This window comes from Arachis stenosperma, chromosome 3 (genome assembly GCF_014773155.1).
Source record: "Arachis stenosperma cultivar V10309 chromosome 3, arast.V10309.gnm1.PFL2, whole genome shotgun sequence".
Taxonomy (NCBI): Eukaryota; Viridiplantae; Streptophyta; class Magnoliopsida; order Fabales; family Fabaceae; genus Arachis; species Arachis stenosperma.
The window spans coordinates 1,597,848-1,611,092 of NC_080379.1; the positions used below are offsets into that span (position 1 = coordinate 1,597,848).

Sequence of the window (13,245 nt, forward strand, 5' to 3'; positions counted from 1 at the left end):
TTTCTTTACAATTATTTTCACTCATAGATTTAAACTTTTTTTTTAGGATTAAATTTAAGAACTTAATATTGATTTATGAAAAAAATTAACTATTTTATTTTTATTACAACAACATAAACAATGTAATTGCCAATAAACTATAACTTAAATGATATAAACTCGAGTTCTACTCTCACTCCTAACTTTAGAAAAGAAAACATAAACAATATAATTGAATAATAATATTGTCCGATTAATTGAAACAGCTTGTGATATAAATAAGAGATACAACGACAAAAATCAAAATTAGTTCCAATTAAATTTCAATCCAAATATCCAAATATATATATTGTAAGTAATTTCCAGTTCAATCAAAATCAAGTTCAATCAATTCTAAAAATATTTACAGAAACATTAAGTTTTTTTCTAACCAAATCCAACTTAGTTAAATTTATATAAGCGTATTTATATTTTCGTTGTTCTTCTTCTTCCTCCTCTTCTTTCATCTTCGTTACCATCATCATGATCATCATCAATGTCACCATCTCTTCCTCCTCCTTCTTCTTCACAAAAAAAAAAAAAAAAACAATGAGAAAGAGAAAATCCGTGAAAAATAAAGTGTAATTCACATCCACATTTTGTTAGTGATTTTTGTTGGATTTAAATCAATTTGGTTAGACTTAGTTGATAAGAATACCTGGATATGTAGTAGAACTCAAATATTTAATCCAAAAAACAACCTTAAATTTCAATATTTTTGTACCATTTTAAGTTCATTTTTGACATTAAATCAGCCCCACTTAATCATAGACAATAAATTAAACGTGCATGCAAAAACCAATCCCTATTTAATATCAGTAGAATTGAAATTAGTCAAATTACTCTCCCCAAAATATAGCTTAGAAGTTACAACCTCAACCACGCAACAACCTTTGTAGGTATTACGGGCTACGGCATATTTTCTGCTCACAAAGTTTCCACGTGTAATGGCATTGTTTATGAACAAGAGCATTTCCTACAATCACAAACAAGCTTCGCAGAGATTTAATCACATGAGTTCAAAAATTACAACAGAAGTTAATATCACGTTGTAAGCAAGTATACATTGTATAAGCCAAATATGAAAAGCATACATAGTTATAGTGTTATACAATAACTATCCGCTGCACAATTTCAATCATCTCTTCGTCCAGGAGAAAAAGGGCATCATATCAGTTTTTCAGCAACACAAATTTGGAGTGAATTCCAATATTCGTGCCATATCTGAGTACTACAACGGTAGAACCAAAAGCAAGTTTCAAATGTTGATTTTTATTTTCTTTCCTATAAATGCTCCATTAGAGATGAAGCAAAAACTATATGGTATGTACATCATAGAATGATAAAATTGTGATGTTCTGCCAGGGAAAACAAAAAAAAAATGGAAAATAGGAAAAAAAAAAAAGAGCATTTTTATCCTATTATGTCCTATGTGTACTTGTTCTAGCTAGTTTGTGGCATTATCAAAGTTCACCATGGTTTGCTACTACTTCTTCTGGCTGTTGTTCAACATTTTTTTCATCTAGGGTGGTAGTTTCATTTTCATCTTGTTCTGAGGAAATAGTGAGGGGACCTTGTGGGGTTCCAAAAAGTGTTGTAAATATCTGTCTATGACATTCATCACAAAAGTAGATATATGTGAAATGTCCTTCATATGGTAGCTTATGCACTGCAGCTCCAGGTAGTATTCGGTGCACGAAATCGGTCATTGATGGAGGAACCACTTTATCATCCATTCCCTGCAAACAATGCACAAGGATGAGTTGTATACTTTCATTTGAAACAAACATCATCTCAAACCAATTTAGACATTACGTGAATCAAACGAAGTCGTACTTCACCTGGGTTCATCCGGATACATTCATTAAAGGATGTACTAAGATGTAAATGAAGAAAGTAGTGTTTTACATTACTCAAACAAACAACCTCTAAGTTCTAATATCTTCATCCAAACAAAAATAACCTCTAAGCAAATATAGTGTCCTTTTTCTTCTTCTTTCTTCTTTTTTCCCCATATATTTGAAGGAACAGCTACCAAAAAATATAATGTGACATATTATCTATCTAGCAAAACTCAACATTTTGCAGAAACAATGGGTACAGCAAGGCAACAGTTGAAATGAAACACAATAGTATATATTTGTGTCATTAGCATAAATTGTTGATTAAAGAAAAAAAACTTTCATCAAAGTTTTCAATGTATGCAACCATTAAACGATTTCCATCCAATACATGCCATTTAGTGTACATTAAAGTAGTATGCTCTCGGTGACTTAGAGAAGAGCAGTTGTTAATGAATGTGAAGATGATAACTGATAGAGGTGTGCACATGACAAAAATGTGGAAGGAAAAGCAAAATGGGATATTCTTACGTATAGTGATCTGCTTTGATAACAATAAATGAGGATAGTTTGCCTAAAATGGTTTGGGCATTTATGACCCACTAACACATTATTGACAAGAAGAATGCTTATGAAAATTAAAACCCAAAAAGCATGAATCGAAGTTAAGAATAATTATGCTAAAGTGATGATTATACTCCAAAATTGTCCACCATACTTGGATCCACTTCAGATATTGTATGCCTCCACTGGTATCAAATTATTGGCCAGAAATTGTCCTAATTGGTTTTCAATTGTTTAAAAATTAAAACGGACTAAATCACATTTTAAACCATTCAAAACATTTAAAGCTTCTTGAGATAAAAATGTATTGCTTATTTGTAATATAAACAACATCATATCGTCCCAGTATTTCACCATTGCTCATAAGGCTTTGGGAAAAAAAGTCCTTAGAAGAATGCTTGCAGAAGATTTTTATCAAATAAGAGTGAATGCTTTAGTAAATGAAGCTTGTATAGAGGGTGTAGTACTCTAAACATTGATGCACTCACTTGCCATATATGTATTGGGCCAAGAAAACCCGTGTATTCCTCCTGAACTTCAATGAACATTGACTTCAGCCAAATGAGCAAATCAGCACTTCCGCTCCGTTTTTTCTTCTGCAACTTGAGGTCCAACAGGCTGAAACCCCAGTTTGAGACCTGCAGAGCAGCTTCCTCCAAAAAGGGTTTTGCATTTCCTTGCCTGATTGATTCTTCCACATCCCTTTGCCAGAATTCCTCATAGATTGGATCTTCCATCAGTGCTTTATCCTGCAAAGAACCTTTCGTAAGGGGATATGCTTAATCCAAGTTACCGGAATGCAAGTGAAAGACAAGCATAACATGGACATCACATGGAAGTGTAGATCTCTTAATATGGATACCAAACACATTTGTGTTGACCACAAGACAGAAATGGGTGAGCAAAGCTTTTCTTACCCTCTTTCCCAGAGACAATGACAGCCACTTATCAATCTGACCATGCTTTCCTGACAAGAAGCTTCGCCGATAGAAGAAAGCGAGAAACCTAGGACACCTCCAAGCTAAAAAATACATGAATTTTCTTTTTCTTGTCCATTTGTCCCAGGCTCTTCGTCTCTCTTCCCTTGTCATGAGACGATCATATGGGTTTACCATGGGAGCAAACATGGCCGCACCTGAGATTTACTTAGATTTATTCCAAAATGCATGACAAAATATACCATGTTTAAAAAGATGCAAGAACTATGTAGACCCATAACTCTGAGCTTTATCTCAACTTTAAACTAGTTATTCAGAACACCTTAATAAGCCTAAAATGTGACAATAACATAAAATAAACAATAATAATTGTTTTGAAAAGTGAATAAGCAAGACACCGGCTATAAAAGCTCCGAGTTCTATCATGTTGAGTATATCCAAAGTTGCATGGAAACAAAAAGAAAAAGAACTATTGATACCTGCTAGTCTATCAGGAATGTATCTAAGTGCAGCCCAAGCATGCATACTTCCACTTGAGTAGCCAACAACCCAAAACTTTTTAAGGCCGAGCGAGTCTGCTAGAAATAACATATCTGCCGCTGAAGTTTCAAGATTTCGATTGGGATGTGGATCACTCTCCCCAAACCCAGGGAGATCATAGGTCAGCAAGCAAATGCCGAACTCTTCAAGCAGTGAACCCTTAACTCCGGGAATTCCTAATTTTGAATTTGAAGATGGTGTCAACAGTCTATAGTAGGATACCAAAAAAAAATATTATAAAAAACAACAACAGAACAAGAATTTAACACTTCAAACAACCTGCAAGCCGAGAGGAAAGAAAAGTATGAGGAGCGATCATTGAAAATCGAGCTCTGTTAGCAGGAATGCCTTGCTCCTTATACGCCAAATATCTTCCATCTGGAAGCACTATGCGAGCAGCACTAGGAGGATGCAGAAATACTTCCTTGACTTCCTTTGTCAAAGGGGATGATGGATCATGCTCTAAATTTAAATATATAGCTGCAAACATATCAACCAATCATGACATCTACCTATAGCCAGAATGTAACATCAAAGCACAACTTTTCCAATCCTGATTTCACCAACACATATAGAACTTTATGAGTTTCTATTATTACTTGAAGAATGCATTACAAACCTTAGGCTGGAATTGGACATTGTTTCTGAGATGGAAACAAAGGACAAAGAAGCTCATTTGGTTGTGGAGATAGAGATAGAGACACAATAATTTCCATTTATAAGATAAATAATTCATGTATTTTCTGTATAAATTTCCTATACTTCTATATTTCAATATCAGAGATAATATCCAAACGCAGCCTTAAGGTATATATGACTAGGGGTAAACATGCTGCAGAAATTATCATCAATGAATTTAATATGCAACACTGATCCATGAAAACTTCCATTCCATTTTTACCCCCTCAGTCTAAACATACCATAATACAAGGGAGTAAAATAAGAACTTAAATATAAGATTCAATTATATATATATAAAAAATGTAAGTAAGCCTAGTGTGGTATCAGCTAAATACTGAGTGTTCCATCAATACAACCAAACTATATAAAATAAATCTATGAACCCAAAATCAGATTTATCCATATGGTGGCTCTAAAAATAATAATAATATTAACAACAACAACAACAGCAATAATAATAATAAAAGACATAAATAGAAAATTAGAGTGATTGAAGTAGAATCAAGTCGCACCTGCAAAGGCAAGTAAGGAAACAAAGAAAATAACGGACCAAGCATGAAGTGGATCCTTATCTTCAGGTAAATACTCATTGAAGAAGCTCAATTTTCCACACACCTTGGAACAAGTTCCACCCACTCTTTTCCCAAAGTATGAATCCCTACCGAAATTCTTGACCAGGTAAGATTCTTCGTTGACGAGGCTTTGTTTCACAATGTCCCTGCAACCTTTGCCGAGCTCCACCGTCATTTCCGCCACACCTTTCATGAACTCCGTCACACACTCCTTCACTCTCACCCATTCACCATCACCGCCACCGCCACCGCCAACAACAAATCCCGATGAGTTGTTGTTTCTGTTCATCTTTCTCTCTCTTCAGAGGGTCCACATTTTCTTAAGAAGAAGAACAACAACAACAACAATGAAACGAAAAAAAAAAAGGAAGGGGGAAAATGAGTATTTATTGAATTATTTAATTAATGAAATGATTTATTTGAGGTTGAATTTGAGAGTGAGTGAGCGAGTGAGTGGTAGTGAAGGAGGAATTTGGAGAGGCTTAAATGTTGACAAAAGAAAAAGACTGAAAAGGCAAAAGGAAAAAGGTGGTGGGTGAGAGCAAAAAATGGCAGTGCCTTTTTTTATGGTTATGGTTATAAGGAAGGAACCTTTGGGACTTGGGAGCAAAACAAACAACCAAGTGTGTACCCTTTGTTCTTAAACGGTTACATGCCCATTCCCCTCTTTATATTCTACCTACATCATACTACTCATACATTATACATATTCATTTTTTATCTTTGAAATTGGTGAATAACTAAAGAGTAAAGGGAGAATTAGATTTTCGGAGATGTTAACTTTGGATTAATTAATTTTTGAAAAAAAAAAGTATTAATTAGATCCTTTAAAATAGCAGATATTAGATATGTATATGCTTTTTTTAATGAATAATACGAAACTAAATAGAATTGTTCATATAATTTATTATTTATAGTAGTGCATGTTTTATTATTGTCACATAAGCATAAAAAGATGTAGTTTTGAACAGTAAATTTTTTATTATCTTTTAAGTTTTCATATATCATTTATCAATTATTTTTTATTTATCACAAATTTTATCAAAATAAGTGAAATTTCGCTCCAAAAATTATTATCTATATGACTATCTTTTATAGAGACGCACGTCAAAATAATTAACAGGACATGTTAAATTTTAGTTGATGAAAATGGACATTATATATCTACCATTTGCTATCCGATGACTAAATTAGTACTTTTTTTTCTTTAAGAACTAATTAATTTAAAGGCGAAATCTTCTTAGACCTCATTGTCACTTTCCTCGTAACAAAATATTATTGAAGTGCACTTGTTTTCATATTTACATAATAATTAAGAATAACTGTTAGATGATAATTTAGTTTTCATGATATTTTTGGGTATGTCAATGATTAAACTGTCATGGATCGAATTTTTATTTAAAATTTTATTATTGACTAATAATTTACTATACATAAGGCGATATTTAAATTTCTGACGCTTATTTAAATAAATTAGTGAACTATTTATTAAATCAGCCTAAGTTGGTTTTGCTATATAATTTTTTTTTGGTAATTTTGTTATATAATAATTTAATTAAATATATTGAATATATTAAATTATTTAATAATTTTTATCTATCATTTTTTAATAAAAACAACTTTATTTTAGTGATGATCGATATAATTCATCGTTCATAATAAGTAATTAATTCATCATTCAATAATTCAGGATTGATTAAAGAACTAACTAGTTATGTAAAATTCCTGGATTTTTTTTTTTCTACTTGAAAAGGGTTGCATTCTATTCTATAATGTGTATTACTAGGATTCTCCCACTCACTAAAATAGTCATAACAAATTGACAATGTTAATAAAAGTGCCATTAACATATGAAATAAAAAATTGAACCACGATTTATTTTGTCTAAAGCACTTAAGCTTTTTCCCACATGTCATGACTATGAAGAAGAAAAAAAAAGTGGATATTAATTTGCAACATCATCAAAGATTATTTCAATACCTAATAATTAATTAGGGATGCAAGTTCAATTGTTCAAAGTATATTAACTTTGTCAATATATTGCATAATTAAGCTGATTACCCACAAAGGTCACGTATTGCAATTTTTCCAACAAAAGTAAACGCAGACAGATAGATTTTATTTTATTTTATTTTATTGGGTATTAAGACATATAGAAATATAATTGTGAACCTTTTTGCGAGTAAGGACTCGGAGCCCACACGACACATGCCTTGGATTTTTCTGAATATTATTTTATCATATATATGAAGTTAATTTTATCCATCTTTCTCTACCAAATAAAATAATAATAATAATTATCTTTCATTTCATTATTATATGCCACCTATAAGTCTTTATAACATAACCACATAGTTGAACCACTTTACCTGAATTATTATAGTACCTTGATGAGCTGGAAGAATGAACAAAACAAAAATGACACTATCATGTAGTTAATACTTAATACACACATCTTTTAATTTTTATTTTGCCATATTGCGTTAGGATTAACTTATTTGTGGTTAAAAATAAGCTATGATTGAGAAAATGTTCGAAGCTATTCATTTTCTTAAAGAAGTGTAACTACTTTTCCGACCCCAACTAATTGTTTCCAAAGATGGCTTTAAAAGTACATTGATGAAGCTAATTATAATAATAATTGAGTATCAAAGGATGTGAACGATCGTAATAAAACAACAACACTATGTTTTAATTTGATTTTCTCATTGTCGTTTTCTCAGGATTAATACCTAATAGACTAATAATGCTATTAAACATTGTTCTTAGAACTTGTATTATATGGTTAAGCTTCTTGTGGTGTTGGCTTCTTTTAGTTAATGTTTTCTTTGGATTTTTGTATGATCTCATGTGTTTATCCTACCTGTTCTGGATACATATATTTATCTATTTAAAAAAGAAAAAAAGAAAGAAAGAAAGAAAAACATTGCTCTTAGAAAGTTAGAATCCTAATTCAAACTAATTAGGATTAGGCTCATGTAAGGTAGTTAGTTACTTGTTAAAAGAATAAAATAGTACAATAATAAATTTAGAATTGTGTAGAATCATAATCCGACTAAGAAACCACCATTAGTTAGATTTTTGTTGTGAAATAGAAATACCCTTTAATTTGAGATAGTTAGTTTTATAGTTTACCAATGAATACACACTGTAAGTAGCATCAAGTTTCTTAGAAATTTTCTTAATGAACAGGGACACGTGCATGTGCATATGCATGCAACAGTAATTGAAAAGTGATGCTCACAAATCACAACAGGGCACATTAACATTGATGTCCATATGTCCTAGCTTAGGCATAACCTTATGGCATAGCAAAGTGGGGCAGGGAAATATGACATGACCTTATGAAAGGTCCAATACGCCACAAGAGGTTGGAAATTCGTTGCACCTTTAAAGGAGCCCAGTATGCAACATGGGCTCTACTCTACCAACATGTCATTTTCAATTTTTGTAGCGTTAATTATAGGTAAAATTAATAAATTATAGCACCTATAAAACTGATTATGATAAATTAAAAAAGAAGAGAGTATACAAATTTGAATCAAACATTACTAAATCCTCCCACCGGTTTCCATAGACTATTCACACTTTGCTAGTCAGGTATGTGCAAGTAATTTTTTGTTTTCTTTCCGAAATCCGACTGATTCAGTTTGAGAATATGTGAGTCAGCTCCAAAAATTTACAAATTAATACCAGAAAAAGGGAGGATTAGGCAGATGAAATTACTATTTGAGAAATGCAGAGATCACACCACAAAACAATTGACCTAGCACTAGAAGGCACATATTAGTAATATTCATCATCTGAATAATCAGAGTCAAAAAATTCGTCATCTTCCTCCTCCTCTTCTTCTTCTTCGTCCGAGTCCCTCGCATGATCCTCGAACCAAATATTGTCCTCAGCCCAAAGTGGGCAAGAACACGTTGCTTTCTTGTTCTTCCACTCAGCTCCACAGTTGTAGCAGAATTCATAGCCACATCTATAATCATAACCAGAGAATCAGTGGTGATAGAATGGAACAAAAGTTTAACTAATTACAGGTTAATATATCATTGCTTCCCAATGAAGATACTGGGATTCAACATTGATAACTTCTCCTCACATGAAAATCTGTTAATGAATCTCCTCTTCAAGTATAAAGAAGGCATGTATTCCTTATTTCCTGTTAAATACTTCCATCACCTGAAACTTTTACCTAGCAATAAATACTTTGTAGGTATACCAACATAAATTGGGATTGTGATGCCTATACAATAAACATCTGATTTTAATTTCAATTTTCAGTTAGTGAATCAATGATTACAAGAGTGATGGTCACAACTTAGGTTAAATCCAAGTCAATATTAGAGTACCTGCAAGTCATGTGATAGCAGCCTTCAGCGAGTTCAATCATATGGTTACATTTCACGCACTGGCGCCATAGACTCCTGGATGCCAGAAACTTTAGCTTCAAATCTTCAGCAGGAGGGTTAGGATTCAACCTTTTGTAATCATAGCATTTCATGCCACTATGCCAAGGGACCTTGCAAGTAAAACAGAAGAGACCATGGCATTTTATACATTTCTTAGGTCCTGATTGTTCAAAATCACCAATAAGATTTTTGGAGTACTCAAAAAGCTCAGTTTTTGACATCAAAGCAGAGCATCGTGGATAGGGACAATAAACTTTCTCAGTAACTGGAATTGAAGCTTCCAACTTTCGCAGTTGCATGGTCTCAATTAATTTATTTGTCAAGAATTTCTTGCAGCTGTCAACTTGAAGCTCGGAATTGCATCCTTCATGAGGGCATTTTGGCACCATCCCATGAAGCAACTTCACCTCCACATGTTGTCTCATGCAAGAAAAGCAATACCGGTGTTGACAGCCATCAACCGAAAAAAAGTTATTGCCATCGGTATCCTCCAAACATATGACACAAGTTTCATTCAGATTCTTCATACCGTTAGAGTCCGCAGGCGCTGTCAATTGAGAAACGATTGCCTCTCTTGCAAGCTTAAATGCATACTTGACATCATGTCTTGCTAGAAGCATTGGAGCACAGTAAGTAAATTTTCTCCGTAGCACATTCACCTGATTGACTAGCAAAGCAACCTTCCGCTGTTTCACAGGCCATCTTCCCCTAACCTGATCCGTAAAACACTATTAAAAATATTCCAACCGTTTTTCTTGACACCAAAAAAAGTTCCAACCAAAGACAATGTCTGCCATCATTTTCATCTGAACAACAAAATACTATAATTTAAGCTATTATCAGGATTCACACCCTGGCTTGTTTATTGCCCCAAAAGTAACAAATTTCAAACAACAAATCCCCCAAGAAGCATTTTAAAATCTCAATTCTGACACGAAACTGGAGTAAACACATCATCAAAAATAAGAGAATTCCTAAAAGGAAACTTAAACTACTCTAGAAGTTCGACTGCCCCTATAACGATTCTAATTACCACTTACCAATCCTAGTCATGTGCAATGATTCTCTGATGGCATGTCATCATCAAAAATGATAAAGAGAGTTCCAATTCATTTAAAAGGATAACATGTCAGGACATGCTACATCCCCGAGAATCGGGAGCAAACTCTCCGAACACCTAAAACTCAAAATGGTGGTTGGTAAACATATCCCACCCCAAAAATCTTCCCACCTGAAACCTCTAAAATCACATCTATCTTAAAATTCTTTGAATAATATTTACAAGAAATTAACAAGAACTTCGACACTAATATACATTCCTCTCTCTTCTAAGTTCTAACGAGTGAAGCCTCCTAAACCCAACACTTGCCAATCCATTGCACTCACAAATCAAGAGAAACCTCAAAGAAATCATCATCATCATAATCTTAATAAATTGGAACTTTCAATTCGTATCAACTACAAAACAACCAAAACCAAGAGAAGAAAAATAAGAAAAGGGAAAGGTGCCTCACGAATTGGAAGATTGGATAGTAATCGCAGAAGAACTGAACACGCTTCAAGTCCAAAGCGAACGCAGCATTCAAGCCTTCGATCAAAGCCTTAAGATCAGCAGCAATCTTGCTCGTTCCACACCCAATGAGTGGCTTTCGCACCTCAAGAATCAAGTTATCTTCAGGATCACAAATCGCAACCCCAATCCCAGCCAACAGAACCTTCTCTCCGTTTTTCAACTTCTCGTCTTTGCTCACCAAACCCTTAAAGTAAACCCTAAAAACCGCACCATCATCGCCTTCGTCCGTTTCCAAATTGCCCTTCCCAGTATTCTTCTTCTTCGTCGACGAAGAAGAAGAAGAACCCTCCCCGAAGAAGAAGGGTTTCTCGAAGTTATCGCCCCATTCGACCCAATCATCTTCGGGCATTCTAAGAATTTCGATGGCGACTTTCTGATCGTGGACGCGACGGTTGAGATCGAGACTCGTTTTGCGGGCCTCAGCCTCGCTGAGGTGGCGGTCGCGAAGTTCTTGCTCAACCCTCGCGAGTTCTTGCGCCTGGAGCGTTGTGGCGTTCAAAACAGCGTCGTTTTTGTCATCGTTGGTTGGTGGTGGTGGTGGTGGTGGTTGCGGGGAGGAAGAGGAGGGGAGGGAAGCGAGGGAGGCGGCGAGAGCTTCTTCAAGCTGTAGTCGGTATGCGAATTCGAGATCGGAGTCGATGGCCTCAGCCGTGGCGAGCTCACGGCGTTGCTCCAATAACAGGCGGTGGAGGTCGTCGTCGGAGTCCATGAAGTCGTCGTCGTCGTCGTCGTCGTGGCGAGTGAGTGAGTGAGTGTGTGAGTGAGTGCTTCTTTTTCTTCCACACGGATAAATAATTGGAGAATTAATGTAAATATCAAAAAATTCTTATTATTTTTAGTATTTAAAGTTTTGTAAAACAAAAATAAAGTTTTTTTTTTTTTACTTTTTTTTTTCTACAGAATTTAAAAATCAAACACAAGGTCATTGACAATTTGACGGCTGATATTTTTGTTATGAAAAAAAAAGTTGATGCTGCGCAATGAAATGGACATATTCACAATTTTCACGGCTATGATATCAGTTCAAAACATAACTTAGGCTTTATTTTTGTCTTCAATTTTTTTTTTCAGGAAACTAAACAAATGCAGCCTACATTTTGTTCTTTGCAAGGTTTTAAAAAACAATATTTCGTTTAAGCCCAAATGTAGTCTGCGTTTGGCGGTGGGAAGTAATATATTTTTTTTTGAAATAACAAAACACAGCTTGTGTTTTATTTTTTGTGTCAACTTTTTTTAGAAGATGCAAAACGCAGGCTGTATTTTATAAACTGTCAGATGTTTTTTTGGAAAAATTAAAAATGCAGGTTGCGTTTTGTTTTAAAAAATATATTTTAATCAAGAGCCCTGTTCACCTGTAGTTTATTCGCACTAATCTCTTCACCTATAACTCTATCTAACAGTCGTCGATGAACCCCGTACTGCTGTGATACCACACGTAGTACACTGAAAGATGATGAAAGTCAATAATTTCCTCGCCTAACTGCAATGTGTTATAGCAGTCAGATATCCACCTGTTAACCCATTGATTGTAAATCTCTCCTCAGTCATGGTTATGTACTCCTGTCAACCGCTTGCAATGATCACGACTAAGGTCGAATGCCGGACTTGGTGGAAGCTGTTGCATCCCGAACTGTCGTCTAACTCGGTCTGTCGGGTGCCACTCTATGCACTTGAATGACACTAGCGGCGACTTTGTGGAGCACAAAACAAATGGGCAGCGAGATCATCCAGAACCCCACTCCCATATACGGCCGCCATATAAACTGCACCCTTAGTTACCAAGAGGCCGATTAGGAAAATTATTCTTCTGAATAAAAACATTAGATATTAATGGTTAAAACTTACATCGTCAACTCTCATGTCATTGAGTCCTCGCTTAAAATGTACAGTAGGCCTCCGTATATATCTTGTATGTCAGCATCAATGACTCCACTGACGTACAATAATAATAATAATAATAATAATAATAATAATAATAATAAGTACAGTAAAAAAACAATGCTGTCACGCAAGTGGAATACCAACATTGCCGAGCTGATCGTGGGATATAGGTGTCAAGAGCGGCATACGCTCCCACGCCCAAACAAAAAATAGTATGAGTGGGTC

The 13,245-nt window shown here is 34.5% G+C and overlaps 2 protein-coding genes across 2 annotated transcripts; both read right to left on the reverse strand.

The window, feature by feature from the left end:
* Positions 1–1,167: 1,167 nt before the first annotated feature.
* LOC130968672 (uncharacterized) lies at positions 1,168–5,720 on the reverse strand. The gene is made up of 6 exons (XM_057894067.1): positions 5,095–5,720; positions 4,181–4,381; positions 3,841–4,077; positions 3,341–3,558; positions 2,912–3,172; positions 1,168–1,757 (listed from the first exon to the last, which is right to left on the reverse strand). Exons 1-6 carry the CDS (start codon positions 5,441–5,443, stop codon positions 1,482–1,484), a joined length of 1,542 nt encoding a protein of 513 aa, XP_057750050.1. The 5' UTR covers positions 5,444–5,720; the 3' UTR covers positions 1,168–1,481.
* Positions 5,721–8,358: 2,638 nt separating this feature from the next.
* LOC130968673 (E3 ubiquitin-protein ligase RSL1) lies at positions 8,359–11,932 on the reverse strand. Its single transcript, XM_057894068.1, has 3 exons — positions 11,081–11,932; positions 9,507–10,279; positions 8,359–9,133 (listed from the first exon to the last, which is right to left on the reverse strand). The coding sequence occupies exons 1-3, from the start codon at positions 11,846–11,848 to the stop codon at positions 8,941–8,943; spliced, it is 1,734 nt and encodes a 577-aa protein (XP_057750051.1). The 5' UTR covers positions 11,849–11,932; the 3' UTR covers positions 8,359–8,940.
* Between the last annotated feature and the right edge of the window lie 1,313 nt (positions 11,933–13,245).